This window comes from Miniopterus natalensis, chromosome 1 (assembly GCF_054644295.1).
Source record: "Miniopterus natalensis isolate mMinNat1 chromosome 1, mMinNat1.hap1, whole genome shotgun sequence".
In the NCBI taxonomy this organism is placed as follows: domain Eukaryota; kingdom Metazoa; phylum Chordata; class Mammalia; order Chiroptera; family Miniopteridae; genus Miniopterus; species Miniopterus natalensis.
Window position 1 is genome coordinate 18,466,077 of NC_142081.1, and position 26,347 is coordinate 18,492,423.

General features: G+C 39.4%; 3 protein-coding genes across 3 annotated transcripts in view; 2 read left to right on the forward strand and 1 right to left on the reverse strand.

Moving 5' to 3' along the window:
• The window catches only part of SNW1 (SNW domain containing 1), a 29,920-nt gene extending 27,905 nt beyond the window's left edge, over window positions 1-2,015 (forward strand). Inside the window, exons 13-14 of the mRNA XM_016220181.2 lie at window positions 1,080-1,243; window positions 1,328-2,015. Of these exons, the coding sequence (XP_016075667.1) occupies window positions 1,080-1,243; window positions 1,328-1,526 (363 nt within the window). The 3' untranslated portion in view covers window positions 1,527-2,015. The remainder of the gene's footprint in view (window positions 1-1,079; window positions 1,244-1,327) is intronic.
• Window positions 2,016-7,264, reverse strand: SLIRP (SRA stem-loop interacting RNA binding protein). The gene is made up of 4 exons (XM_016220193.2): window positions 7,140-7,264; window positions 4,482-4,540; window positions 2,562-2,669; window positions 2,016-2,127 (listed from the first exon to the last, which is right to left on the reverse strand). Exons 1-4 carry the CDS (start codon window positions 7,234-7,236, stop codon window positions 2,056-2,058), a joined length of 336 nt encoding a protein of 111 aa, XP_016075679.1. The 5' UTR covers window positions 7,237-7,264; the 3' UTR covers window positions 2,016-2,055.
• A 78-nt stretch (window positions 7,265-7,342) lies between these two features.
• Window positions 7,343-25,806, forward strand: ALKBH1 (alkB homolog 1, histone H2A dioxygenase). The gene is made up of 6 exons (XM_016220198.2): window positions 7,343-7,519; window positions 9,763-9,871; window positions 12,381-12,543; window positions 20,464-20,554; window positions 22,107-22,300; window positions 24,624-25,806. The coding sequence occupies exons 1-6, from the start codon at window positions 7,343-7,345 to the stop codon at window positions 25,045-25,047; spliced, it is 1,158 nt and encodes a 385-aa protein (XP_016075684.2). The 3' UTR covers window positions 25,048-25,806.
• The last annotated feature ends 541 nt before the right edge of the window (window positions 25,807-26,347 follow it).

Genomic DNA, 26,347 nt, shown 5'->3' on the forward strand with positions numbered 1-26,347 from the left:
TGACCGGGAATCAAACCTCCGTCTCCTGGGTCCTAGGTTGATGCTCAACCACTGAGCCATGCCCTGCCGCGCAAAAATAAAAATTTTTTAAAAGCAAGGTGTCTTTCTGTCCACAAAACATGAAAAAAAAACCTACCTTTGCCTTTGCCCTCAAAGAATCCTCAAGTCTACTAGAAAAGACAGATATATGTATATAAATAAAGACAAGGCAGACTGGTAAGAATATAGAAGTATAAATTCTACTGGGATATAGAGGGGGAAAAGTTAATTATGACGGAAGTTTTAAGATCTGAAGGTAGCATTTGAGTAAGCTCTTCTAGTTAATAAGTTACTGGGTGTTTTTTATGTTCCTGGCATTGTTCTAAGTTTTTGCTTGTATTATCTTACTTCTTACAGAAACCCTTGGAGATCACACTATTATCTGTAAAGATGAGGAAATTGTGACACATAGAGGTTTAGCTAGTAACTAAGGGAACTCAGATTTCAAACATGGGCTGTCTTGATTCCAAAGCTTGTGTTCTTAAACACTATGCAATGGCATCTTACCAGTCTGAGCAAAGGGGGTTAGGCATGAAAGTTCCACATAAGTAACTATTTCACAGTCACCTTTTACAAGGGTAGGCTTAAATCACTTAAATGTTGTGATGAAAAAATTTTCTAAATATATGAAACAAGTTTGTTGTTGATTTAAGATTTTCATTAAGAGCCCTATTTTCTGATGTTATAATGATAGGCAGTTAAGGGGTATATTATTACTCAAAATGGCATCAGTTTTACAGTTCTTTTATCATCTTGCCACTGTGTCTATATGAATTGAAATGGTCAAGTACATGCTTATATGACTACTATGCTGAAGTAGTCGTCAGACTTGTTAATGAGTATTTAATCTAAGACCAGAAGGTGATATGAACAAGTTTATGGACTTTGTTTTTTTATGAAGATCTTTGAGTTCAGATTGTTGAAAATGTGAGCTATAAATGTAGTCAGATTCACATGAATGTACTCTTCACATGAATGTAGTCAGATTCAACTTTTAATGAATAATATGTATATTTTTAATGTCCTCTATTTTTCCACAGGGTATGGACAGTGGTTTTGCAGGTGGAGAAGATGAAATTTACAATGTTTATGATCAAGCCTGGAGAGGTGGTAAAGATATGGCCCAGAATATTTACAGGCCCAGTAAAAATCTGGATAAGGACATGTATGGTGATGACCTAGAAGCCAGAATAAAGAACAACAGGTACCAAGCAAATAGCTCAGTTTCAGTGTTTGCACCGGTGAAAACAAAGTAGTTTATAATACAGTCCTTTCTCTTTTTCCCTAGATTTGTTCCCGATAAGGAGTTTTCTGGTTCAGACCGTAGGCAAAGAGGTCGAGAAGGACCAGTTCAGTTTGAGGAAGATCCTTTTGGTTTGGACAAGTTTTTGGAAGAAGCCAAACAGCACGGTGGCTCTAAAAGACCCTCAGATAGCAGCCGCCCCAAGGAACATGAGCATGAAGGCAAGAAGAGGAGGAAGGAGTAGATACACCTCTCTTCACAGTGAATGGACTATTATCCATAACCCTAATGATGCAAGTCATATGGGCAAACACTTTGTAAATGGGCCAGATAAAAACCAAATCTGGGTGTCAGACCCCAGCACTACTTTTTATTACAGCAGAAAGGGGGGATGGAAAATTCTACTTTGAACTATTTAGTTTTTTTTAAAGAGTGGGTTGTGTTTGTGCTTCTCTCACCTTTTGGCATTTATAGAACATACTGCCCCCCATACATGAAATTAAGACCACTTCCTTTTGTTTGACATTAGTACTTTGGGGTTAACATTTTGTGTAAGAATGACTGCTTATGAGTAAAGTTACCCCAACCACAGCGAGTAGAAGGATGTTCACATATTGGAACTGTCCTGCCAAATGATGTTTGCCCCTCTGTGCTCTGCTTTAATTTGGAGTGGGGAAAAGTAAGCGCTTGCTTGGTGCACCTATTTGTTTCAAATAAAAACATTTAGACAAAATTTTCAGCTTTGTTCCATTATTTAATAGGCAGTAATAGTCTCAAAAATCTTTCTCTTCATCAGATGTCTGATCCCCTTGCAAAACTTTTCGTTTCTGAGCTTGAACGTGGACCTGAAAAAAATCAAATAAGCACTGTAAAGAAATGCAATGTCTGCAAAAACATTAAAACTGAAATTGCCACCTTAAGACTGCCTTTTTATTAGGGAGGCAGCACCAATAAGTCAAGAGGATGTTCTTTGTTCATAATACTCCCTGAATTTCAATTAAAAACTGTAAATCAGTTTGACCCAAGGTCACACAGTAAGTAGAAAAGCCAGGATTTCAACCCCTAACTGGTAAGAAGACTGCTGTTTCCACTGCTTGGTATTACATATGCTTGCTAACCAGTACAGGGTCTTCCTTTACTTCCCTCCCCAGACCTGTTAGAACTGGGCACTATACCACCACTATTCTTTAACAAATCTCTCCAAATCCTTTATTCCACACTTCTGATTGATTTAATTGATATGCAGAAAGTTCATGATATGATATAGAAAAATACCTACCTTTACTCCATCAATAACATGACTGTCCTGCTGTAGTGCATTCTGAAGTTCTTCTTCTGAAGAAAATTGGATCCAACCCAGTCCTCTGTGAAAGCCAGTCTCTCTGTCCTAAAAATTGGAAATTTAGGAAAATAATCATGAACTTGAGAAAGTTTCCATAAGCTCCAAATCAAACTACCAACTTTTTCATTTGCCAAAATGGGATAACAGATATTGCAAAGAATGTAAAAAACCTTGCTTTAACACATATTCACTCTCCTAGTTACCCAAAGCCTAATCCCTATGTTAACCTTAACGTTCTGCTTTTCTGCTGCCGATGGGAAAGTAAAATATGAGAATGAGCTTCCTGTGCCATTCTAGATACAAACCACAGTAACAGCAATAGTCGAGGGAAATTTTGATCACATAAAGAAGTGCTCTCCTGTTTCTAACTTCCTCACTCCTAGAAACAAAATTTAAGCTTCAGAACCCTGTTATATTTCTGGTAATTTCTGAAACCAATAACCCTCATCACCACAACTACCATTATCCCCTGCTAAAAACAATAATTGATTTCTAAACCATCATGAGAAAGGAAAGGAAAGGTAATAAATATGAAAACACTTTTTAAAAGAAGTACCCAACTTAATGAGGATAAAAGTTAAAATATTCTCCACCAATGAGTTTTTTTTGTGTTTTTTTTTTTAAAAAAATCTTTATTGATTTCAGAGAGAGGAAAGGAAGGGGGGAGAGAGAGAAACATCGATGATGAGAGGGTCATTGATCGGCTTCCTAGCCCGCAACCCGGGCATGTGCCCTGACCCGGAATCAAACTCCAATCTCCTGGATCCTAGGTCGATGCTCAACCGCTGAGCCACGCCCGGCTGGGCTCCACCAACTAGTTTTATGATAAACTATCCTCTACAATCTCAAGTCATTATTATATAATACTGTAGTAAGCAGAATTCTAAGATGGCCTCATGATATCCAGGTGTCCCACCACGTTACTCCCTGTATAATCCCCTCCCCTTGAGTGTGTGTGTGTTGGTAGGAGACCTGTGACATTCTTCTAACCAAAAGAATATATGGCAAATGATGGGACACTGCTTGCTTGATCAGGTTAGATGGCAACCGTGATGGGGTGTCACTTCCATGACTATGTTATAAGACTGTCTTAGCAGACTGGAGAAACTCCCCTGCTGACTTTGAGGAAGCAAGCTGTCATGCTGGGAAATAGCCTACGGAGAAGCCAGATAACAAGAAACTGCAGGTAGTCCCTAGGATCTGAGAGCAACCTCCAGCTGAAAGCCAGCAAGAAAGATATCTCAGTCCTATAGTTGAAAGACGACAGACAACTGCCAAAAACCTGTAGGAGCTTGGAAATCAATCTCCTCTAGTTGAGCCTCTAATGAGACCAAAGCCCCAGCTGACACACTGATTGCAGCTATGCAGACCCTGAGCAGAGGACCCAGCTAGGCTGTGCCCAGAATCCTGATTTATAGAAACAGCGATCATACACATTTTGAACCACTAAGTTTGTGGTAATTTGTTATGCAACAATAAAAAACTAGCACAAATGCCTAGGATAAGGTTTTGGGGGGGGGTTTAATCCTCACCCGAGGGTATTTTTTTCCATTGCTTTTCAGAGAGTGGAAGGAGAGGAAAAGAGAGACAGAGACATCAATTGCTTGCCTCCTGGAAGTGCCCCAACCAGAGCACCGAGCCTGCAACCAAGGTACGTGGAACCCAAGACCATTCGGTCCAAGGGCCGACACTCCGATCACTGAGCCAAACCGGCTGGACTAGGATAAGTGGGGTTTTTTACTTTATAATCAGAATCACTCAAATTTTATCAACAAAGAATGAACAGCTTCACTCCATTAGACATACAAGTAAGCTGATATGCTTTGACAAAAAAAACAAAACAAAACCATAACTCACAAAAGGTACAGTGCACTTTCGTACATGGCCAAATTGTGCAAAGTGTTCTCTCAGCTCACCTGTATAGGAAGAGAAAACATTAAAAGTAGTTAATGCATTTTGTATCCTCCATCCTAGATTGTAGATAGAAAGAAAAAGGTGTCCTGGAACCCCCGAACTTCTTGTGAACAGGAGCTACTTGGCATTTCCTGAAGCCTTAAGATTTAGGAGGCAGCTAAGGTATGCACTATGAAGCTGTAATGTAACGTAATGTAACGATAAATTGCTGAGTTGACACTAGTATTCATCCCCAGCAAATATTGAGTGTCTTCATCATACCAGGTACTGTACTAGGTGCGTGGATTATAATCCCCATGAGAAGATCACATAAACGACAATTACAATACAGAGATTTCCAAAGAAAATCTCAATTTACTTGCCTTTCATAATTAAAAGTTTACACTAAGTTAAATAGTTGGTTTTCTAAAATTTGTTGAGTTGATCCTACCTACTCTTCCTGCCTTATTTCCCATTGCTGTACAGCAAATGAAATTCTGTGTACGCATCCTGTAGATTCCCATATTTGCATGTCATTCTTTCTCCTTGACACGTCAGTAATCCTATCTCCTCCTGCCTAAACTGTACCTATCCTCCAAGACCCAGGCCAAATACATCCACTGAATATTTTTGGGGGCTTCTTCTGCAATACAAGACAACATACAGTAGTAGCCCTATGAGGGCTCAAAGATGAACAGTGGATAATGTTAAAGACCAAAAAATACGATCTTTTTCTCTCCTGAACTACAGTGCTTGTACCATCTGATTTGTATTCATATTATTTGCTTATTTCCCCCAGTTCATTTAACCTCATTGGTTCAACAACTGCCTACATTTGTTGTTTGTAAGTCTCCTCAGCCTCTACCACTACAGTGTAAGCTCCTGAGTGTTAAGTCCACTATGTCCACAGTGGTTGATCCACAGTCGGGAAATATTTGCTAAATGAAAAAACACCCAGTAATCCTTCAACAACTCACAGGGACTAAATTTATTAAGAGCTCTAACAGCGGGCTAAGCCAGTTGGCAAGATCAGAATCTCACAGAACATGTTACCGCAGGATAAACAAAATAGTGTTAAATACACGTTTTAAACCAGGTATTAAAGTTTTAGAAAACATTCACTTTCAAAACAAACTAGCTCTGGAAGGTAACCCTTTCCCCAAATTATCTACAATTTTTATGAAAAAACAGCTACAAGCACCGGGAACAATGCCTACCACATAATAGACACTCCTTGAATATTTGCTGAATGAATGACCTGAATGAGACTGTTTCAAAGCTGAATGTTATACAGACTCACTCGGAGGGTTTTAAATCAGCCCATTATGATCTGGAATCTTACATTTGCAAGATACTGAAGAAACCCTTTCCACAGTTTCACAGGGCCTAAGCAAGACATTTTACTGGGCTTGGTCTTTACCCCTAACATACTGACAAGGCGGGACACAAACTGATCTACCTCCCATCCTACTATCAAACCTAGGTCACAAAATCTAAGAGAAGCATAACCCCTGTTCTACTGTTTAAGGGAACTGACCTGATGCACGGGTTATCTATACAAGTGACCATAAGCAAATGTCAAATTTTAAATCGTAAAAATGCAAATTGTAAAACTGCTTACCAAAGGTAAAAACCTTACCTCAAAAGAGCAGCTGACAAAAACCAATGTTCGTGAGAGATTTCAGTACTGATTACTCCCAACCCTCTATCTCCAGCCTATACCTTTTCCATGAGCTTCAATTTTAGTAGTCATTAAAACAACTCAATTATTTAGTACTTACTCTGTATCTAGCACAAGCCTAAGCAGTTTACACATAAACTCACTTAATCCAATCAACAATCTTATGAAGAAGGTTTTATGGACTCCATTTTATAGATGATGAAATTGAAGCACAGTGGTGAGCCCTTTACCCAAATTACCTTCGTTAGTCAGGTTACACAACTATTACACGGCCAGGATGCAGTTCCAGCCGGAGCTGTATGGCTTCTGAGCACAATTCTCAATCAGTGATACACAACCTCCTCTGTCCAAGTGCCTGACTAAGACCTTACAGGTTTTTCAAACAACGCATTTAAACTTTACTCATCTCCTTTCGACCTGCTTCTCCTACATTCTAACCACAAACTTCACCAACGCTAAAGACCTGGAAGTCATCCCTTCCTTGCCCTCATTCAATGCTCTACCGCCTATCAAGCCATCACGAAGAGCTGTCGATTTCGTATTGTTAACGTAAATGGATCTAGTTCAGGTCCTCATCTTTGAACCAAATTACTGAAATTGCCTTTTAATTCGTCTCCTCGCCTCCAATCTTGCCATTTTTTAATTCATCCCCCACGACGCAATCAAAATATTCCTTCTAAACAGTAAATCTTAAAGTTTCCGAGTAATAGCCTTTCCATCAAATTACCCTGAAAAACATCGTAAATACATGCCCCAAAAGCTCAAGGGACATCTCTAAACGATTAATTGCAAACAAAATTTCTGCTCATTGGTGAACACAATGCAAACCCAGCCTTCTAATCCAGCCACCACGCTGACTGATGTGCCCAGCAGAAAGCAGAGCCCTTGAGGATCGCTGGGACCTCAAAGTCCCGTCCTGCTGCTACGTCTCCATCACTCACTCGAAGCGGCTGTCCAGGGAATTCTTCTGACAAAAGCTACCGGCCGGACAGCACTCGCCCGCAGAGCCATAGCGCCCCTCGCAGCCGAAGCCGCCATCTTTAGATTGAGGGAACTCGGTGACCTGAGGTCGCGACCCCGGAAAAGCCTGCCGGAGCCGGAGCACGGGAATCTGCTTCCGGGTCAGAGGAGGCCCGGAGGCGAAATGGGGAAGATGGCGGCGGCCTTGGGCTCCGTGGTTACGCTGGCGACGGAGCCGGGGGAGGACGCCTTTCGGAAGCTTTTCCGCTTCTACCGGCAGAGCCGCCCCGGAACCGCAGACCTGGGAGGGGTCATCGACTTCTCGGCGGCCCAGCGCGGCGCGGGGCCCGGGGCCCACAAGGTACGGGAGAGGAGCGGCGCGCGCCTCCCGGACGTCCTGCCTCGCTTCCTGGAGGGGTTTCAACGTCCCCCTCACCTCTTTTCGCTTCCAGACTGACTGTTCCTAAGCGATCCCGTCCCTCCATGGGCACGGAATTGAACTGCCCACGAAACGTCGCACTTTGGCGATGAAGGGCTCTGCTGCTGGTTTCTCCACGCGGCCTTTCCTGGTGGCGCCCGCGGTCAAAAAATGTATAGGAATTGGTATTTATTCCCGCCATTAACTTTCCACTTACATTTCTACTTCGATCTGTGTTGTAAAAACCGTAAACCGTATTCGTAGACGTTAGGGTAGCGCTCCGCAGCTTGGAAGAGCCAAGTATCTGCGTAATCCCAGAACTGAGAGGGACCGATGTTGTTAAGCTCTTGTCCATAAAACTGGTACCGGCCTTGTCTGAGCCTTCTAGAAAGAAGGCGTTGAAAGATTCTGAGGTAATCTCTCCAAGTTGAAAGTAAAGGGCTAACAAAGCCAAGCTTCACCCATTGTTTCTACTTTCACCATGAAAATGAAGAAAAGTGACATGGGGCGCAGGGGTCACAGGGAGAAACACAACTGTAGTGTAATGTATTTTTTTTTTTTACAGTTACTTTAACACTGCGGATACCTGATCCCTTAATTTGCCCTTGGTATTGTCCACGGATTGCTGGATGAGGGATTCTTTCTAAGCTCAGTAATAGTTCTCGATCAAATTGGAATGCCATGATAATCACCATATTTGTCTAGAGCTCAGCTTCCTAAGAAACTTAGTTAGCAGAAGTGGTTTTAGAATTGTCAAAATAACATACAGAAAGTTTGCACCCCAAGAATAATACACTTGATTCATGGGAGAGCCCCTCGGGCCCTTATTCAGCTACTTTTACCCACACTTTACCTTAATACTTACATACTTTTAGAACTTAAGTCACCTGAGAAGGGGACATTGTCTCTAGCACATACTAAAACATAAGTACTCAATATAATACTTGAATACATAAAAACTTTGGTATTTAGTTACCAGGCTCAAAACAGATTGAAAGTAGCAAATTAGAGAAGAAAGTTACTATTAAAAGACACCTAATGAGAGCAACGGAGGAAGTGATGGCAACAGTTTGGCAGGGGAAGCAACAGAAAAACTTTAAAAGTTCAGGGTTTGATTCAGTTTAGCATATGATAGATTAGGTTCTTGAGGGCGTTGCTGAATTACAATGCACTATTAAGTATGGTGTATTTAAGAAATCACAAAATGTTTAAAAACATGTTATCAGCCTCTAGGTATCTGGAAAAGTTAGCTTGGTCAGGACTATCAGAGTGTCCAGATAGCCATTTCATTATACAGACTGGTTATATACCAGCCACTTGGTGTTTTGTCAAAATCTCCACACTTGGTAAAGTTAATAGGACGAGAGATGATATCTTTTTGGAAGAGAACATTTGATGTATTTTAAGGCAAGCCAGACCCTAAGTTTATTCATGAAAGATTGAAGTTTTGGTTTTTTTCTAAATGTCCTTACTTTGGTGACTGTGTATTGGCTCTCTTAACCAATTTAATGAGCCACCCATAAGATGCTCTACATGCAAATAAAACTTTTTTGAGCTTCTGAAAAACTTAATTCCTAATTAATAAAGGTAAGATGTTCTGGGTTTCAATTTGAAGTTTTATCTAAAAGAGAGCAAATACTATACTTTTAGCAAACAGAGTTCCTAATATATTATTAATACACTGTTTTTATATAGCTAGTGCTCTCTTTCCATTCTCTCACCCTCCCCAGCTCCTTTTTCCCCATATCTCTGTTTAAACACCAACTGTGTACAAATGCCTCAGAAGCATTATTATTAGCCCTAACCGAAGTAAACAGCATTGTGACTCAGGGTATTCCAGAACACCAGACACCTTTCAGGATCAGAGCTAAAAGAAATCACAAAGGTGTGGTACCATAAGAAAAGATAGTCTTTAAGGCCAAAATCAGCTGGCTTCTCATTATTACTTATCTTAATTCTATATAGCTCTCTAGTGTTTGTTAGTATATGAATGAGGAAACTGAGGATCTATGAAGTTAAATGACTTACCTAAGTCTTATATCAAGTAAGTGATGGGACTAAGTTTAGGACCTCAGGCTTATGACTCCTAACTTTGCCCCATACCAGAAATGTCTTTAGAGCTTTGAGATTCTCAGACTTGACCTGTAAAATAACTTTAGCCCTCTGACTTGTTTTCTTCCTGCCAGGTGGTCAGATCTCAGCTGAGTGTGTCCTCAATCAGTGACCATGATGCACATAGAGTAGGACTTCAGCCAGTCAGCAAGTGGCAAGCTTATGGACTTGAAGGCTATCCTGGTGAGTGCAGCTTACCTAGAAGGTAAAATCAATCATTTGTCTAATTTCAGAAGAGGAGCTAGAAAATAGACAAAAGAAGAAAAGCAAACACACAGAAATGTTCCACTCTCCAACCCCTCCTAAATTCTGCCTCAGCTAAGATTTCCATTTATTTAGCACTCCCAAAGGACAGAACAGGGTCACTAGTGTTGCTTATATTGCAGAAAGTAGCACGCCAGGTACAAATAAAAAACTAGGACATTGACTCGGCTCCCTGCCGCAACTCTCTAAACACACACCTACTCTAGCAGAAGAATAGAATAATTCATAATCGTCACTCCAGTCACAAAATCCCTGTATTTTCAAATGGCATAACAACTTAAAAATTATTGGTATGATCAAGGCTGAACATTTGAAAAAGAATTAGTTAATGAGATCAAAAGTCCTGAAGTTTTAGAGATATTGGGTAGCTCACTTTGCAGATATATTAAGGTAATAATGAAGAGTGGGTAATGTTACTAACCTTGTTTCTAGGCTCATGGGGCCATTGTAATTATTGTTTAATATTAATATGTAATAACTTAATTTAAAAGTATTTTTAAAATAATATTTAAAATAATATAATACTAATATTTTAATAAGATTTATTGTGAACTATTCAGAATATATGGAAGTGCTTTATTTGGCCAAATAAGCTTATATCTGTCATCCTGCTTTTTTTTAGAGGACATAAAATTACATTGCATTAAATGATTTCAAATATGGATTAAAAGCAAGAGATACCCCTAAAAAGAAATATTAATTTTTGTTGTGCCAAGGGCCAGGTCTGTGTTACAGCTCTTAATATAGTATGACCACTGAAGTATTTGTTAGTAACATTAGAAGGTGTAACAGCTTTTTTTTCTTAATAATGATTTTGGGGTTTTTAATATGTTTATTGATTTCGTGAGAGAGAGAAACATTGATGTGAGAGAGGAACATAAATCAGTTGCTTCCTGCCCCAACCGGGGACCGAACCCTCAACCTAGATATGTGCCCTGACTGGGAATCAAACCTGTGACCTTTCAGTGTACAGGACAGCACTCCAGCCAACTGAGCCACCCTTGCCAGGGAGGGAAGGTGTAACAATTTTAATACTTCCTAAAAAGGCCTCATGAACTTTAGTTCTATATTACAGAACTAAAGACTGATCTTATGACTGAAATCACAAAGGGAACAGTCAAATGATGGACTTTATATATGAAAGCATTGCTCTGTATGAGTTTAGGTAAATAAGGAGCATGGATCACCAAGTATTTTAATCACATTTTGTTCTTGAAGGATAAATGTTGATAGAAGGAGACTTGACTTGGGATGGTAAACACACAATACAACATACAATTGATGTATGATAGAATTGTATACCTGAAACCTATATAAATTTATTAATCAATGTCACCCCGGTAAATTCAATTTAAAAGTTAAAATTAAAAAATAAATGAATGAAAGACTTTATCTGTATAGCTCTTATCTACTGTCTTATCTCCAGGTATTTTATGAAAGACAGTTTTTCATCTCTTTTATTTTTTTTTATATATGTTCTTATTGATTTCAGAGAGGAAGGGGGGGGAGAGGAAGAGAGAGAGAGAAACATCAATGATGAGAGAGAGTCATCGATCGGCTGCCTCCTGCACACCCCCGGCTGGGGGTTGAGCCCGAAAACCAGGCATGTGCCCTGGCTGGGAATCAAACATCAATCTCCTGGATCCTAGGTCGATGCTCAACCGCTGAGCCAACTGGCTGGACAGTTTTTCATCTCTTTAATCCTTAAGAAAGTACATTGTGTGTGTTGAATGTTTGATGAATTAATCCTTGCCCTGCATAGGATCCTAGTTAAATGCTGTTATTCCTCTATTACAAAGGAGAAAATGGGATTAGATCACTTTCACGTCACTAGGATCTTTTCAGCACACATGTTGTAGGTATTTGCATCAGGCCAGACTGAGCAGATGTACATACCATTTTCCTTCCGTGTTATTTTAGTCAGGAGGCAGAAATCACATCAATTATTTTAACTGATAATTTATAGAATTGTTAGCCAGAAAATGGAAAAGGCACAAAGGGCACACTGAAATATCAAAGGTGGTAACTGCAGGAAGCAGCCACCACCTCTATACATGATGACACCTGGTGAAAATTTGAGGGGTGACTTTTGGCTGTTTCACTTCTGAAGTTTGCTTTGGGGTAACAGTTGATAGTCGTGGAATGTTTGTTTCTCTTGAGAAAAACACAAAAGCCAAAAAGATACTTGCATAGTGGTAGATGTCTAGTGTTCATCAAACTTTTTACTAACTTGAAGGAACTCCTCCTCTAAAATTGGACAGTGGGAATGAGAACATTTGCTTATAAGTGTGTAAGCCACTGAAAGCATGAGCAAAAGAAGATGGGGAGTAAATATTAAAGGTAAAGGGAAGTCAACAGAAGTAAACTATCTGAATAACTGATGGAGAATTTCATTCTCTCCTTTCTTTCCCATCCATCTTTTGTGTAGGATTTATTTTCATCCCAAATCCCTTCCTCCCTGGTTACCAGTGGCACTGGGTGAAGCAGTGCCTTAAGTTATATTCCCAGAAACCTAATGTATGTAACCTGGACAAACACATGACTAAAGAAGAGACCCAAGATCTGTGGGAACAGAGCAAAGAGTTTCTAAGGTAGGTTTTATCAATCCTAGTAAGATTGTTAGTATTCAGCTCAGGTCATCATAGATCTTTGAAGGAACTATTCCATAACAGTGCAGTGAAAGTAACGGACTTGTTTATTTTTTCCTTGTTTCCATGCAAATGCAGCACAGTTATATTCTTTCCCCCTGGAACATTTGGACAGATGCTTTGACAGTTATATTAAATTGAGATCTATTTTAAAGATTTGCTAATCGTAGCTTAGATATCAAGTTCATCCTCATTAATCATCAGATGATCCATTTTCATTCAGCTTCAGTCCTGTTTTCTGCTTAAAGTGAGTTCCTTTGAAGACTTGTGATATCCTAGCAAAAAGTAAAACTGAAAGCTCTTTACTTCTGCCCTCCTAAACAAAGTCAGTTCTAATAGCTGTTTTACGGTAGGTCAGTTGTTCTTCATGAGAACTAACATTGGTACCTTAATGTTGTTTTAACATTCATTCATTCCACAAATATTTCTTGTGGGTCAGCTGTGTACCAGGTATGATGCTGAGCATTGGTGATAAAAAGATAAGTGAGCCACTGTTCCTGCACTTAGGAGTGCATAGTCTATGGCAGGAACTCAATATCAACAGGAGTAATTACAATAGAGCTCAGCAAGAAAAATGCTGTGGTGGCCAGAGGAAGAAATAATTCTTTCAGGCAGGCAGGAGGTGTCAAAGAAGAAAAAATGATTTTTTAATTAAGTTCATTTTCCTCTTTTTTTCCTCTGTCTATTTGAACTGGGTCTTCAGAGATGATTAGGAGCCCGACCAGTGCGGCTCAGTTGGTTGAGCTTCCTTTTGTGCACCAAGAGGTCCCAGTTCAATTCTGGATCAGAGCACATGCCCAGGTTGTAGGCTTGATCCCCAGTAGGGGGCATGCAGGAGACAGCTGATCAATGCTTCTTTCTTGTTGATGTTTCTTTCTGTGTCTCTCTTCCTCTCCCTTCTCTCTCTAAAATCAATAAAAACATATTTTTGAAAATGATTAGGGTGTTTGCCAGTCAGAAAAGCAAAAACACTGTTTTGGGTAGAGAAAGCAGCCTGAGCAAAGAGATAATATTTAAAACAGTAAGTTCTGTGAGATAGGTGCACAGGATGTGTGCATACATATATTTATTCAATAATTATTGAGTTTTGGCTATGTGTCAGATACTGCGTTTGAGTGTTCAAGATTCAAAGACAGATAAGAGACTGTTTCTGCATTTCAGGAATTAGTAGGTTAGTCAAGGACAGAGACATAACCATATAATACAGTTTGGCAGGTCATTTTGCTAGCTAGATTGGAGGTAGATTATGGAAAATGCTTCCTGGAAGTCATGAATAGAATTGGCAAGAGGTGTAGCAGGAAGGATAGCTTAGGGCCAGACTGTAAAGGGTTTAGTGCTGTGTAGACTACTAGTTCTAGAGTCAGATTGCTGGATTCAGATCCCAGCTCTACTACTTAAAAGCTGTGTAAATTTGAGCAAGTTTCTTAACCTTTCTATGTCTCATAGTAGTCCTTTCCTCATTTGATAGTGTATTAAATAAGATAGTGTGTGAGAAACCCTTAAAACAGTCTCTTAAAAACATTATACCAGTTCTGTGTGTTCTGTTTGGACTTAGTGGCTCTAATGGTACAGTTTGAGTGAAAATAGTCAAAGAGAACTTAGAGTTTGTAATTAAACCAGCTTGTGTTTTCAGGTAATTAATTTTTTTCCCTTTCGACAAATGACTCAGAAATTTCAGTTTTCATCTTCTAAGATAGGTCAGATGAATCTCTAATAAGTCACCCTTTAAACAATGGTGAGATTGGTGGGTTTTTTTGCCTAAATTATCAAAAATAAAAAATTCAAGTCATATTGTCTGTTGTCAAGGGTTGGAAGAAATTGATATGCTCAGACATTGCAGGGAGCATTGAAAATTGATTAGGGCCCGAGTTCTTCTGTCGCTGCCTGATATGAGTTTATTTCCCCATGTGAGAAACAAAGGGATTCACAGGATAAGCCATTTGAGGTGGTAGAATCATGCCAGCTGGACAGTAATGCCAGCTTCCCCCACGTTCCCAGAGCATACTGGAAAGAGAGAGGGTCTGTGGTTCAATAAGCTTCCCCTATAGATTCTGATTATCTACAATATCACCCACATGGAGAACCACTGAACTAGAGCACCTCTAAGGATCCTTTCAGTTTCAACTTTGTTTCTATAGTCAGGGAAAAAGAAACTTTAAGTAGGAAATGAATAAGCAATTCTTGAACTTAGAAGCAAAAATAGGTCTGTTCACAAAATTAGGCCACCTCAGTTCTATGTTTTGTTCAAAATTTATTGTCAGTGAATAGTGTAGCTAGAGATTCTTACACAAGAGTAATAGGTATAAACATCGTCAATGCAGCCTTGTTTGTAATGGGGGAAAAATGAGAAACATCCTAAGTGTCAGCAGGAGATCAGATAAATCAGGCATGACATACCCAAGCAGTAGAATGCAGCCACTAAAAAATCTTACAATCTTCTGGCAAATGTAGTAGGGTCTACAGTTACAATGAATAAAATAATTTCTCAGCATCTCCATCACACCCACCTTAATCTAAGCCACCATCATTTCCCTGTGTCTGTTCTTGTGCCTCTTCAGTCTGTTTTCACAGCTTAGAAACCCTGTCACCTCTCTTATAGCTTCTCACCAGCAGTACCGCAATTCAGCTCTGGTGCGAACCATCCAGAGTCAGCACAGACAACACTAGTTAAGTACATGGTCCCCAACCCAACTGCCCTCACTTCAGACACCAGCCACAAAGTTTAGGAGACCCCAGAGTACTCACATTTCTGACCAACTGGTTACAAATTTAGGGGAGTTCCCATGACTCAGGTTCGGTAACTCTCTTGAACGACTCACAAATCAAGAAAACATACTTATAATTAAGGTTACAAATCAGGACCATCCAAAGAAGGGACACATAGGGCAATGTCTGGAAGAGTCCTGAATGTAGAACTTCCATATCCTCTTCCCATGGAATTAAGATGGGTCACCCTCTCAGGAACCTTTCCCAGGCCTTAGTGTTCAGTTTTTATTGGGGTTTTACTACTTAAGTGTGATTGACTGAATCATTAGTCACATAATTGAACTCAATTTCTGGCTCCCCACCTATCCCCTGAGGTCTGGCTAAATATCACTACTCAAAAGGCTCAATCCTCTAATCAGATGGTTGGTCTTTCTAGCTTAACCAGCCCACATCATGAGTCATTTTAGCATAAACACAGGTGTGGTCCTGGGGCCCACAATGAATAACAAAGACATTCTTGTCTTCCTAGGATTTAAAAGCTTTCTCCCAAGAACCAAGGACAAAGGCCAGTCAGATTCTTTGTTACACAGTCTAACTTAGAAAAAAATCAGAAGTCTTTACCATGGCCTACAAGGGCTAGACGATCTGGGCCCCCAGCCACCTCACCAATCTCATCTCCTGTCCTTCCTTTTCATTTATGCCATACTGGCATCCATGCTATTCCTTAAACACATCACGCATGCCTCAGATTCTTTGTACAACCTGTTTCTTCTACCTGGAAAGCTTTTCCATTAGTTAACCAATGGCTTGCTTTCTTCAGACCTTTGTTCTAATATCGTCTTATGAGAGATGATTCCCTTACCATTCAATTAATAACAGTCCTCTTTTCCCTCCCTCTTTGTCCCCTTGCCCTATGTTTTTATTCTTCAGTGCATGGTAGTTAACAAATATTTATGGAATTAATTAGTTAATGGATATTTTCTTGTACCTTTTGAATTTCATGAATGTATTACGTAATCAAAAATTTTAAAGAATAAGACAAGAGGAAATAAAAATTTAAATAAAGCAACTTAACTTTGTTCTGTAAGCTTGTGAAATGCCTTGTATCCATTTTTATATATGTGAAAGCCCTTTTTATTGATATCCTTGGTCTGGAAGCAGATATAATCCTTTCCCCTTTCTACTCCTGTAAGATGTTGTTATGGTGCTATTACAGAATTTATTATAGTGAATCCAGTCATCTGGAAAACAGAAAAGAAGGCCACTGGCCCTAGGAAGCATCAGCTCCGAGTGAAAAAAAAAAAAATTAAACCAGCCCTGGCCGGCTTTCTCAGTGGTTAGAGCAGTAGCCCACAGAATGGCTCAATTCCGGCTAAGGGCACCTACCTTGGTTGCAGGCTTGATCCCCAGCCCCTGTCAGGGCCCATGCGAGAGGCAACCAAGCAATGCGTCTCTCTCACATAGATGTTTCTCTCTGTCTCTCCCCCTACCTTCCAGTTTCTAAAAAATCAATGGAAAAAATATCAGGTAAGGATTAACAACAACAAAAGTAAAATACCATCACCTGAATTCTTTCCAGAGCTATGCTGTTGTTATCTTTACTTGTTCAGATCAGTTTGGTTTTGATGTAATAGTATGGGTTCTAAAAGAAATGGAAATGTTTTTGTTTTGGTTTTTTAAATATGTTTTTATTGATTGTACAGAGAGGGGAAGGGAGAAGGAAAGAGAGAAACATCTATCAGCTGCCTACTGCACGCCGCCAACTGGGGATTGAGCCCGCGACCCAGGCATGTGCCCTGACCGCGAATCAAACCAGCAACCTCTTGGTTCATGGGTGGGCGCTCAACCACTGAGCCACCCCAGACAGGCTGTTTTTTAAATTTTGGCTAGAGTAGTGTTTCTCAAAGTATGGTTCCCCTGGGCAGCAGCAGCAACAGCATCACTTGAAAACTTAGTAGAAATGCACATTCTTAGGCCCCACCCTAGACCTGCTGAATCAGAATGTAGAGTTGTGGGCCCAGCATGTGAATTTCAACAAGCCCTCTAGGTGATTCTGGTGAGCATTAAAGTTTGAAAAACACTTGGCAGGAACTAATTGGGGTACACACAGGTTCTATAAAAGCTTTCTGTACAACTCTTTGCTATCTAGATACTCAAGACACCATGTATGTTGAGTTCTAGATTCCATTTATACACTACTGACTTTAGCATCTTCCTTTACTCCCTCCTTGAAAAAACATAGCTTCAATATCCATGAAAATTCAGAATTTTCTCCTGGCTTTGAGATTATCTTTTTTTTTTTTTTTTAATTTTTTCAATTGTATTTTATATTCAGTATTGTTTTGTATTAGTTTCAGCTATATGAGATTATCTTTTTTTTAAATTTATTGATTTGAGAGAGAAAGGGGTGGGGAGAGAGACATCAATTTGTTATTCCACTTATTTATGCATTCATTGGTTAATTGTTAATTTTTATTTTTTAATATATCTTTATTGATTTCAGAGAAAGGAAAGGAGGAGGAGAGAGAGAGAGAAAGAAACATCAATGATGAGAGAGTCATTGATCAGCTGCAGCCCGCAACCTGGGCATGTGCCCTGACCGGGAATTGAACCCCGATCTCCTGGATCCTAGGTCGATGCTCAACCGCTGAGCCACGCCTGGCCGCGCCATTGGTTGATTCTTGTACGTGGCCTAATGGGGATTGAACTTACAACCTTGGCATATCGGGATGTGGCTGTAACCTACTGAGCTTCCTGGCCAGGGCTAGATTAGCTTTAAATAAGGAATTAGGTACTAAATAATATCTTGGAAAGAGGAATAAATAGAATGGATTGCCTCTATAGAGTCATTATGTAACTTCAGAATTACATTTATATACTATTAACCATAGGATTCACGAGTCCCAAAATAAGAGGTAATGCTTATTTTTCTGTGTCAGGTCTACCAAAATAGGATATTTCTTTTGAGGAGAATATCAGGGAGTCCTTATCTGTCTCAGGGCTACCAAAATAGAATATTTCTTCTGAGGGTATTATCAGGGAGTCCTTTTATTTGTACCTTGAGCTGAAGAAACATTGGTAGAATTCAGGTTGTGTTGATAACTACATTGCATTTTTATTTATTTATTTATTTATTTATTTATTTATTTTAGTTTTTACACACAAAATTTAAATAATGAATGGTGGTTATACATATAACTATTCACATCTGCTAGTTGCAGTCACTGGCTAAGCCTACGTGTCTTTTCCCCTAAATTGTTAATAGTTGTCTATTTCCTGTTACACCAGAGGTCCCCAAGACCACACCCAAGTTCAGTGATTCACCAGGAGGATTCACAGGGCTCCGATGTAGTTGTGCTTATGGAAAAGATTTACACTTGATCTTAGCCAAAAGGCCGAGAAGCGACTGGGAAAGACTTATTACAGTGAAAAAATAGAAAACAAAATTAGCACAAGAAAAAGGACCTGGAGCAAATTCCAGGGAAAACCAGGCTCAAACTTCCAGGGTGCTCTCCCAGTGAAGTCACACAAGATAGGCTTCATTCCCCCAGCAACGAGTTGTGATTTATGATATGTTGTTTACCAGGGAAGCTCAGTGCCCAGGTTTCTACTAGTGCTGGTCACATACACAGCCTCTGTCTAACACACACAAAATTGCAGACTCCCAGAAGGAAAGTGGGTGTTTAACCTAAACCGTTTTGTTTGTACCAACAACTTAGGCACAGTGAGCTACAATTCTAGTCATGATGTGAACCTCCAAAATCCAAGTTCCAGCAGCCAGCCAAGGGCCAGCCTCAGAAGCAGGCATTTCAAAGGATAGCAGTCAGATCTGCTCTGCCTGTTTTCTGCATGGCTGTCCTAAATAAATTAGTGTGTGTTTTATTTCTTTTAGCTACTGGTCTTGATGTATGTCTGTATCACAGTGTCGTTAGAATGTAAACTCTGTGAGGACAGATAGCATCTATTCTGTAAACTCTTTGTCAGACATCAAGACGAGTGCCACTTAGAGTCTGAGCCTCTAATAAATCCTTTGCTCCTTCTGCCCATGCTGTATGCCTGTATATCGTACTGCATCACTCCCTGTTTAAAGGCTGGCTATTCTTCAGTGCCGTGCTCGACTCCCAGCTGTACTGTGAAACCTTAACTGATTAGACAGCTCACTTTGAGCTCTCCTTTTCCTTAATTCTAGTGGCCCATAAAGTCTTGTGTTGTTCAGTTTAATAGTAGATTTTTAAACTGCCTTGAATTTTCCCATCATTTCTTCTTATGCTTAGCTGTCATCTCCTGTCAGAATACAAACTCCTTAAAGTAGATTAATTTTTTTAAACAGCAGTGGTTCTTGAATAAAAAAAATTGTTTTGATTGATTAATGATGTAAATTAAATAGAAAAAGGGAAATAAAATTATTAGACCTAGCATTCTTATATTTTTAGATACTTAGAAGTAAATCAAACAAACAAGCTTGCATACTCTTTAGAAAAAATAGTTAATCCCATGGATTTGATCAGATAAGGTATTTGCAGAAGGGTGCCTCTGTTTTACAGAAACCTCCTTGGGTTTGAACAAGGGATGTCAGAAACCAAATTATAGTGGTCCTTAATAGTTAGCTAAGCCTCAGTTATCTAAGCTATGTTATGTAGCGTTAAAGAAGTCATGTTAACCCCGTTACTGATTGTATACTATGTTTTGCCAAACTTGCCCCAACTTCCAATTCTGGGAAGCCACCATCATTATAGACATAGTGATAGCTATGATTAATCATATACCACTTTTAGCAGACCAAATTGAACATGTTCTGTTAGCCAAATGTCAATTACCCATAGTGCCCTTGGTTCCATTTCCCATGGACAGGTAAAGACATTTCTGTTGTCATTCTTGCATTATCATCACTGAGATGCTGGACACTTGCTATTTAAAACAGATCCCATTGAGCAGAGGATTTAGAACCAAGGACAAGAAATTAGAAATGCTATCATGTTTTTTAATATTATATTCTTTGTCAACACATTTATCTGTTCTAATTTCCCCTTTCAAGGTCTTGGATAACAGCTTATTCCACGGAATACCAAATTTAGACTCTAGGTTCCATACAAACAGCTATTGCTGCCATTTAAGGTGAATTAATCTTAATAAATCCTTCATGTCTAATCTTTGCAGATATAAAGAAGGGAATAAACGGAGACCTCGAAGCTTACTAGAGAAACTGCGGTGGGTGACCTTAGGCTACCATTATAACTGGGACAGTAAGGTATTTGAGTTTCCTTGCTAATTCCATTTTTATACTTCTTGGGCCCATATAATGGACTTTCTTCCTGGCCAAGCTTACAATATCATTACCAATATGTGGAAGGACCTCTTTTATTTATACCCTCCTACAATCCCCTTGATACAGTCTCTCAAGAGGCATGGATAATTTATCAAGAGAAAATTTCTTCATATGTTGTATTATTTTATTGGAAATCATCAGTACTTCCTCTAAGTAGGTTTCAAGGCAGTTGTCAGTTATGATCTTTATTTCCATTATTGTTTAGTGTTTGTTGAGCATTTATTTTCTACATAATATCTGCCTGGAGTAAAAAAGATTCATATACTTCTAGTGTTCTCATCAATTAACAAAAGGACTTGCTGAATCTAAATACCTTGCCTGCTATATAAGGTCTAAGCAGGAGAGAGATGGGGAAGAATCAGAGTTCCACGGTGGGTTTTTTTGAGGTGCAGTTTCTTTCCTGACCTTTATGCTTCAGAGAATGCCTCCTTTATCACTGGCAGTGCAGTGCCTCTTGTCTCAATGAGATACTTGCCACCAAGTAAAAGGACTAATTCTGAGAGTAAACTGAATAAACAGAATGGAATAGACTATCTTGCTTTAACCATTTACTTTCTAAAAGCCCTATAGTTTCAGTCAACCCAGCCTATTTACATGTATGTTAACTGATCAAAGTAATGATGTGTTACCCAGAAATATTTATGATAGAGTTCTTATTTTCAGTGATACGGATTTAATGGAAAACTAGGTAGCTGTACTTGGGAAAATGGCCATGAGTTTGCATTATGTCATCAACGGGTAATACCTACCTCTTAAGGTAGTTGTGATAATTAAGTGATTAATGCCTATGTAGTGATTACAATAGTGCCTGGCTGTTCTAAGCAGTTAAAAACATTAACACAATAAATGCTAGCTGATTGTTTTTTATTATTTTTATTGTTGACATTGTTATTCTTCAAGAATCTTAAAGTGAGCCTTATTTACTAAGAAAAATGTGGAGTGAAAATTATCAGAGACTCTGATCAGAAAATAATAAGAAAATTATCACCCTGTTTGGTTCAGTGGTTAGAGCATCGCCCTGTGGACAGAAGGGTCCTGGGTTCAATTTCAGCCAAGGGCACATACCTAGAGGCAGCCAATCCATGTGTCTCTCTTACATCGATGTTTCTCTCTGTTCCTTCCACTCTCTCTGAAAAGCAATGGAAAAAATGTCCTTGGGTGAGGATTTAAAAAAAAAGAAAAGAAAAAAGAATAATACATAGATAGCTTGAAGAGGGTTCAAAGCCCCCAAAAAGTAATTATTTCATTATAGCATAGGTGATGTAGTGCTGGAATAGCATGATTTATCCATCCATATTTTGAGGCATGTGGTAATCTAATAATGAGCCGTTCAAAATATGGATGCATAAATCATGCTATGTTAATGTAACATGTAAGCTAGATGATTTTTAAGTGGTAATTAATCTTATACCACAGTTTTCTATTTTCCTGAGGTCATTGTTTATTTTTCTTATTTTCCCTACTTTTGTTAAAGAAATACTCAGCAGATCATTATACACCTTTCCCTTCTGACCTGGCTTTCCTCTCAGAGCAAGTAGCTGCTGCCTGTGGATTTCAGGGTTTCCGAGCCGAAGCAGGTATCCTGAATTACTACCGATTAGATTCGACACTGGGAATTCACGTAGACAAATCTGAGCTAGATCACTCCAAACCCCTGCTGTCATTCAGGTAAGTTAGTTTAGGGATTTGGGATTACTTTACCTCATTCCGCTTTCTAAAGCATTTTTAAACTAAAATAAAAACAATGAACTTTTTTTTTAAATGACTGGACTTTATAATCTTTCACTTCAGAACATTTTAACAATGTATCATAAGTAGAATTACCCTGGTCCTTTAAGAGTAATGACCAAATTACAGTTAATATTTCTGTTTAAGATGCGTGGAATCTGCCTTTTGTAATGAGAGGTAATGTCAGTGTTAGTGGAATAGGCAAGTGGGAGGCCATGCAGCAAAGACAGCATCTGTTTTGGAATAGAGAAGAGCAAAGCAGAGAATACTGATGGTTTACCCTTCCTGTCTCCCTAAACATAAGTTTAAATTTGTGCAAAGTACTGATTCTGACAAAGAAAGTGCCTGAACAGAATTTTATTATTACCTTATTCTTAAAGTGAATAGGAATGATAAATACAGTAAAGGATTGAAATACAGTAGTTCCTCTCTCTTATCAACAGGGGATATGTCCCAAGATCCCCAGGAGATATCTGAAATCACAATACCAAACCCTGTATGTGCTGTTTTTTCCTACACATGCATACCTGTGATAAAGTTTAATTTATAACTCAGACACAGAGTTTAACAACAATAACTAATAAAATAAAACAGTTGTAACAATATATTGTAATAAAAGTTGTGTGAATGTGGTCACTAGTTTCAGGGGATCCTGCTGAAGTCTTTGTATAGGCTCAGTGCTTTTGGGCATAGCACACTGCTGTCGATTGGAACACATTTTCTGTTCATGTCTTCCACCCATAAATTTGATACCTTTTCCATCTTAACTAAGCACCTATCATGCACTGTGGCTATAACTTTTGCAGTTTGTTGTACAGCAACAAAACTAGCACAAGTATCTCTTTCCTTCACGCGTTCACAGATAGGAGATTTGTTCTGACTGTATATCTTAGCAACCTTCGTGTACAGTTTTTTTCCTTTCCTTATTAAGTCAAGAACTTATACATTTTCACTTGAAGGAACCATTTTATGGCTTCTCTTTGGTGTATCTGAATTGCCAACTTCAGTACTCTTGTTCTTTGGGGCCAGTACTAAGTAAAATAAGAGTTACTTGAACACGAACACTGCAATACCATGACAGCCGATCTGATAACTGAGACAGCTACTACTAAGTGACTAATGAGCGGGGAGCATATACAGCATGGATTCGCTGGACAGAGGGATAATTCATGTCCAGGCTAGACGGAGCAGGACATGCCGAGATCTCATCACACTACTCAGAATGACGTGCAATTTAAAATTTATGAGTTATTTATTCAGTAGTCTCTTTCTGGAATTGTTTAATATTTTCAGGTTACAGTTGACCACAGGTAATAAACTGCAGAAAGTGAAACTGTGGGTAAAGGGTGTTTACTGTAAATTTTTTTTTTTAACCCTCACCCGAGGATACATTTTTATTGATTTTTTTTGTTTTTTGGAGAGAGAGAGAAACAGATCTGTTGCCTCCTGTACGTGCCCTGACCGGGGATCAAACCCACAACCGTTTTGGTGTATGGGACAATGCTCCAACTAACTGAGCCACCCAGCCAGGTCTCTACTGTAATGTTTTCTATTTTTTTTTAAATTTATTGATTTTAGAGAGTGAGGAAGGAAGAGAGAGAAGCATCAATTTGTCGTTCCACTTATTTATGCATTCATTGGTTGGTTCTTATATGTGCCCTGACCGGGGATTGAATTCATAACTGGCAATTGGGAGGACTCTCTAACCAACTGAACTATCCGGCTAGGGCTTTAGTGTAATTTTATTGGGAGACTTAAATCTTAAAGATGCATCAATAAAAATTTTATGGGTAATGTTAAAACTAAATTCTCATTTTGCTTATTTAACTGCTTCAAATTTTATTTCACCACAGTCCTGTGGGCTATAAGTTTAAGTAGCAGATCATGAGTTGGTCACTCACAGACACAAGCCAAAAGAGAAGGATCTTAGCACAGTTTAAAAAGGAAGATTTAGCCCAGCCGGGCGTGGCTCAGCGGTTGAGTGTCGACCTAGGATCCGGGCGATCAGGGTTCGATTCCTGGTCAGGGCACATGCCCGGGTTGCAGGCTCGATCAATGACTCTCTCATCATTGATGTTTCTTTCTATCTCCCTCTCTTTTCCTCTCTCTGAAATCAATAAAGATATATTTAAAAAAAAAAAAGATTTAGGAGTGGTAAGTACCAAGCTGAAATGAGAAAATAATGCAATTAGCAATAACTTTTCCAACCATGGTTAGTAACAGAAACTTACTGTTGTGTATTGTTTTACTTACTTTTTTGTAGCTTCGGACAGTCTGCCATCTTTCTCCTGGGTGGTCTCAAAAGAGATGAAGCCCCGACAGCCATGTTTATGCACAGTGGTGACATCATGGTAATGTCAGGTTTCAGCCGCCTATTGAACCATGCAGTTCCAAAGGTCCTTCCAAGTTCCGAGGGGGAAAGCCTGCCTTGCTGCCTAGAAACACCTCCCCCAGCTGTCCTCCCAAGAGACTCGGTGGTAGAGTGCTGTTCTGTGGAGGACTGGCAGGTGTGCACCAGCTACTTGAAAACTGCTCGTGTTAACATGACTGTCCGACAAGTACTGGCCACAGACCAGGACTTCCCTTTGGATCCCACGGAGAGTAAAAGAGACATCACCACAGAAAGTTTCTGCCATCTGGATGATAATAGCCGAGTGAAACGAGCTAAGTTAGACCCTGATAGCTGAGACTTGGAGAGCCAGGTCTTACAGTAAATGACCATGCTGTTTGTGTTGCCATTGATTTTGGCACCAAGACAAGTCAAAAACAGAGACAGGGAAAAACTCATCATTGATTGCACTGTTGCCTGCAAATTCATTCTGAAGAGTGAACTATTGATAAAGAGTAAACTGACGTCACATAACCAGGACTGGACCAGACAGGGGTTTGACGTGGTCCAGTCCTGCTTAGGCAGTGACGTATGTGAGAAGTCCAAGGAGGTATGACGTTCCATGACAGCCTTCTCAGCCCCTGCCATTACCTCGGAGGGAGGCAGAAGTGATTTTCCATGTCTTTGGAGTCTTTAAATACCTTAGATTTTATTAATGGGAAGCATAATAGCCCTCCCACCACCCCATCTGGTGATGTTGTGATAAAATTGTGGTTCCATGAATCAGCCATTTGTCTTACTTTATTCCAATTAGCATCAAATATTTTGATCTTCCATCTTCTCTGGCCTTCACAGAAGAATCCTATACACATTAAGACAATGGAAATGGAAATCTCACCCCCTAGAAAAGAAATTAATCACAGCCATCTCTCTTGCCTGAAAGGTACATCTTTATAAACCCAAGGAAAGGGAACAGTAGTTTCTCTAGATGTCATTTAGGCCTCTAAACTCTTGCTGCTGGCTTTTTAATGTGGTTTTAATTGTTGGACTAGAAAAGTCCCAAGGATGTTCTATAACTTTTTTCTCCGTGATTAAACGTACTCTGCGTTAAATTAAAGATCTGTATCTGTCTTTGAGAGTCAGTGTATCTGGGATGGATTTTTTTCTATTTCTGCTTGCTGTATTATTCTTGCTGTTGAAGCCCTCTGTTTCTCCCCTGCACCATCCTCCTCTGCGGTAAGTATTCTTTGTGGCTGTCTCAGAGGAGAGGCTATTCCTTGATGTCCCAGTCACTGCTGTCTTTTTTAATTGTAGACAGCTTGGAAAGTACATGAGCACCAAGTTTTCATCTTTGTACTCCCACCAGCTCAACTCACTTTGCCCTAAGCTAAGTTACTATACATTTCTCTGGACTTCAGTATCCTCATTCATAAAATGAGAATATTTACTCTATCTTCCTAGAGGGAAATTGGTATTTCAAATGATAATGGGGATTTAGTGTTCCTTTCTAGAAACATCATATGCCATTTTATTCTGTTTGGACTCTTAGAAACATCCCAATTTACTTGTATGGATGACTGGCTGGAAGCCAAGCCACTTTGATAACTGCTGCTTGCAACATGATTTGCTGAATTTTCGTTTCTCCTCTGTCCTGCCTT

Coding starts and splice junctions, on each gene's coding strand:
- SLIRP (XM_016220193.2), bottom strand. CDS start 7,236: ATGGCGGCTTCGGCTGCGAGGGGCGCTATGGCTCTGCGGGCGAGTGCT. Junction 4,541..7,139: donor TCCCTGGACAGCCGCTTCGA/GTGAGTGATGGA, acceptor CTTCCTATACAG/GTGAGCTGAGAGAACACTTT. Junction 2,128..2,561: donor ATGTTATTGATGGAGTAAAG/GTAGGTATTTTT, acceptor GATTTTTTTCAG/GTCCACGTTCAAGCTCAGAA.
- ALKBH1 (XM_016220198.2), top strand. CDS start 7,343: ATGGGGAAGATGGCGGCGGCCTTGGGCTCCGTGGTTACGCTGGCGACG. Junction 12,544..20,463: donor CAGAGCAAAGAGTTTCTAAG/GTAGGTTTTATC, acceptor TAATCTTTGCAG/ATATAAAGAAGGGAATAAAC. Junction 20,555..22,106: donor ATTATAACTGGGACAGTAAG/GTATTTGAGTTT, acceptor CTTTTGTTAAAG/AAATACTCAGCAGATCATTA.